The sequence below is a fragment of the Lottia gigantea genome (assembly GCF_000327385.1).
Source record: "Lottia gigantea unplaced genomic scaffold LOTGIsca_45, whole genome shotgun sequence".
NCBI classification, from domain to species: domain Eukaryota; kingdom Metazoa; phylum Mollusca; class Gastropoda; family Lottiidae; genus Lottia; species Lottia gigantea.
Genome location: NW_008709577.1, coordinates 2128324 through 2130712, shown reverse-complemented (window position 1 = coordinate 2130712; position 2389 = coordinate 2128324). Strand labels below are relative to the sequence as shown.

The following is a 2389-nucleotide window of genomic DNA, read 5'->3' as shown; positions in this document are numbered from 1 at the left end:
ACTTATTTATTAGTAGTTGATTATTTTTCTAGATATGTAGAAATTGCTAAGTTAACGTATACTTCAAGTAAAGAAGTAATACTTCATTTAAAATCATTTTTTGCTCGTCATGGAATTCCTCAAACGTTAAGATCAGATAACGGTCCTCAATATTCTTCATTAGAATTTAAGGAATTCGCAAAAGATTACGAATTTGAGCATATCACCAGCAGTCCTGTATATCCACAAAGCAATGGAGCTGCTGAGAAAGCCGTTAAGACTGTTAAGAATCTTATTAAGAAATCTAATGATCCTTATAAAGCATTATTAGCTTATAGGTCAACTCCATTACATTCAGGTTTTAGTCCTGCAGAATTACTATTCGGCAGAAAATTAAGAACTCAAGTTCCTGTTTCTCCTAGAGAATTGATTCCTAATTGGTCACATTTAAGTTTAGTGAGGGAAAGAGAGGAGATATATAGAGCGAAAACTAAGTGTAATTTTGATAAACGTCATAAGGTTAATCGTTTAAAAGATTTAGAACCTGAACAAAATGTTTTTATTAGAGACAGTAAATCTCATGGAACCATAGTTAAGAAACATAGATCACCTAGATCTTATATTGTTAATACTTCTAAAGGATGTTTAAGACGTAATAGATCAAATTTAGTTCCATGTGAATCGCCTCGTAATCAAGACCTTACTTATAATGATATTGAAGATTTTGAGCAACAAGAAGTTACTAATGAAAGTACGCAAAAGCATACACGATTTTCAGATGTACCTCAAGTGAATTCATTTAGTCCTCTTGTTGAGAATAATTCTAGTCCCGTTGTTAAAAATAAGTTTAGTCAAGTTTTAAGAAAGTCTAAACGTAAAAGGAAACCTGTTAAAAGATTAATCACAGAAATATAAAATGTTATTGAGTTATGAGCAGGTTTTCCAAAAGTTAAGACTTTCATATGTAAATCTATAGTCAAAATAGACAGTTAATGTTTAGTTAAGGTATTACAAGAGACTGATCATAATAACTGTAAATAAGGGGGATGTTGTATTATGTACTGTTAGATAACAAGTTTGTATTTCCCGCTATATGACGTCATCACGAGAGACACGTGATTATGATCACTCTTGTTCTAGAAGCTTGCCAATGGCCTACGAGTCTGTAATGTATCACCGATATTAAACCATTTGTATTACTGCTTACGTTCTATTTTATGAATAAACAACATAATAAAACACCGACGATAGCTCAGTTGGTAGAGCGGAGGACTGTAGATGGTTAGACTTGTAGTAATCCTTAGGTCGATGGTTCAAATCCGTCCCGTCGGAATTTTTTTTTTTTTCGTAATCAGGGTGAGCGGTTTGTCCTTTTTTTTCTTTCAAATTCGGCGTGCAGCAATTATAAACTTTGGTAAAAGACTAGTGGCTGGAGTGGGATTCGAACCCACGCCCCCGAAGAGACTGGTGCCTTAAACCAGCGCCTTAGCCAGTAAATTGACTGACGAGCTCGTCGTTTAGCTTTTTCCATTCCGTGGTGTCCGTCAAGTAGTTTTCTCAGAAGACAACATCGAAGGGATTTGAGAATAATAGTACGGCAACCATATAATATCATGGCATCGTGAATGGAAAGACTGGATCTAACAAGCCAAAATTCACAATTTCTGGTAATTGCTGTTTAGTATCCGGCCATCCTTTTCAGTTCCAGTTCTTTGGTAGCTGTAAATGCACCCTCTTGTTCGTGATTCCAAACAAATTCAGCTAGGGACGTAGTGACTCCATGGCATCAGCTTTATCAGTGGAAAAATCTGAAAAAATGAACGAATATCAGTAATATTGCCAGGTCTTGGAAAGTCTTTCACAGCTCTAGTCAATTCTGGGTTGATTTCATATCCGTTGGATCTTTAAGATGTAAACGCAAAATGGCACTGATGGGCCGATAGTCGCAAATAATCGGTTGTCGATCGATTATGTCCTACCGATTGCGACAATATATTTAGAACATGAAAAATCGATCATCATTTTCAAACACACCTTTCAGAGCAATTTTAACACGAACGCACCACAAGGGAGGCCTCTCTACTGTCTAGTCGCTGACTGGTATGGCAGACGACACCCAGGGGGCAGAACAAAATCAAAAGTATGGAAATACTTTGGCTTTCTAAAAGTTAATGAGGACGGGCCACCCATCAAATCCAATCCAAATATGGCATCTGCCATCTCGGTATAAATCCAATAGCCTGCCAATGCATCTATTTTGTTAATATACAAGCTTCTTGTGATGGAATAAAGATGAGACAGCTTCGTGGGGGGTACGCACTATGAACTTGTTGAGCTTGGTAAGGTCTATACACGTGCGAATAAATCTGTGGAATTTGACAACAATTGGGTGGCACCTTTTAGAAGGTTC

General features: G+C 36.7%; 1 protein-coding gene across 1 annotated transcript in view; it reads left to right on the top strand.

The window, feature by feature from the left end:
- The window catches only part of LOTGIDRAFT_164519 (hypothetical protein), a gene marked incomplete at both ends in the record, with an annotated part of 2487 nt that extends 1593 nt beyond the window's left edge, over window positions 1-894 (top strand). The window contains one exon of the mRNA XM_009061025.1: window positions 318-894. Coding sequence (XP_009059273.1) covers window positions 318-894 — 577 coding nt within the window. The remainder of the gene's footprint in view (window positions 1-317) is intronic.
- Between the last annotated feature and the right edge of the window lie 1495 nt (window positions 895-2389).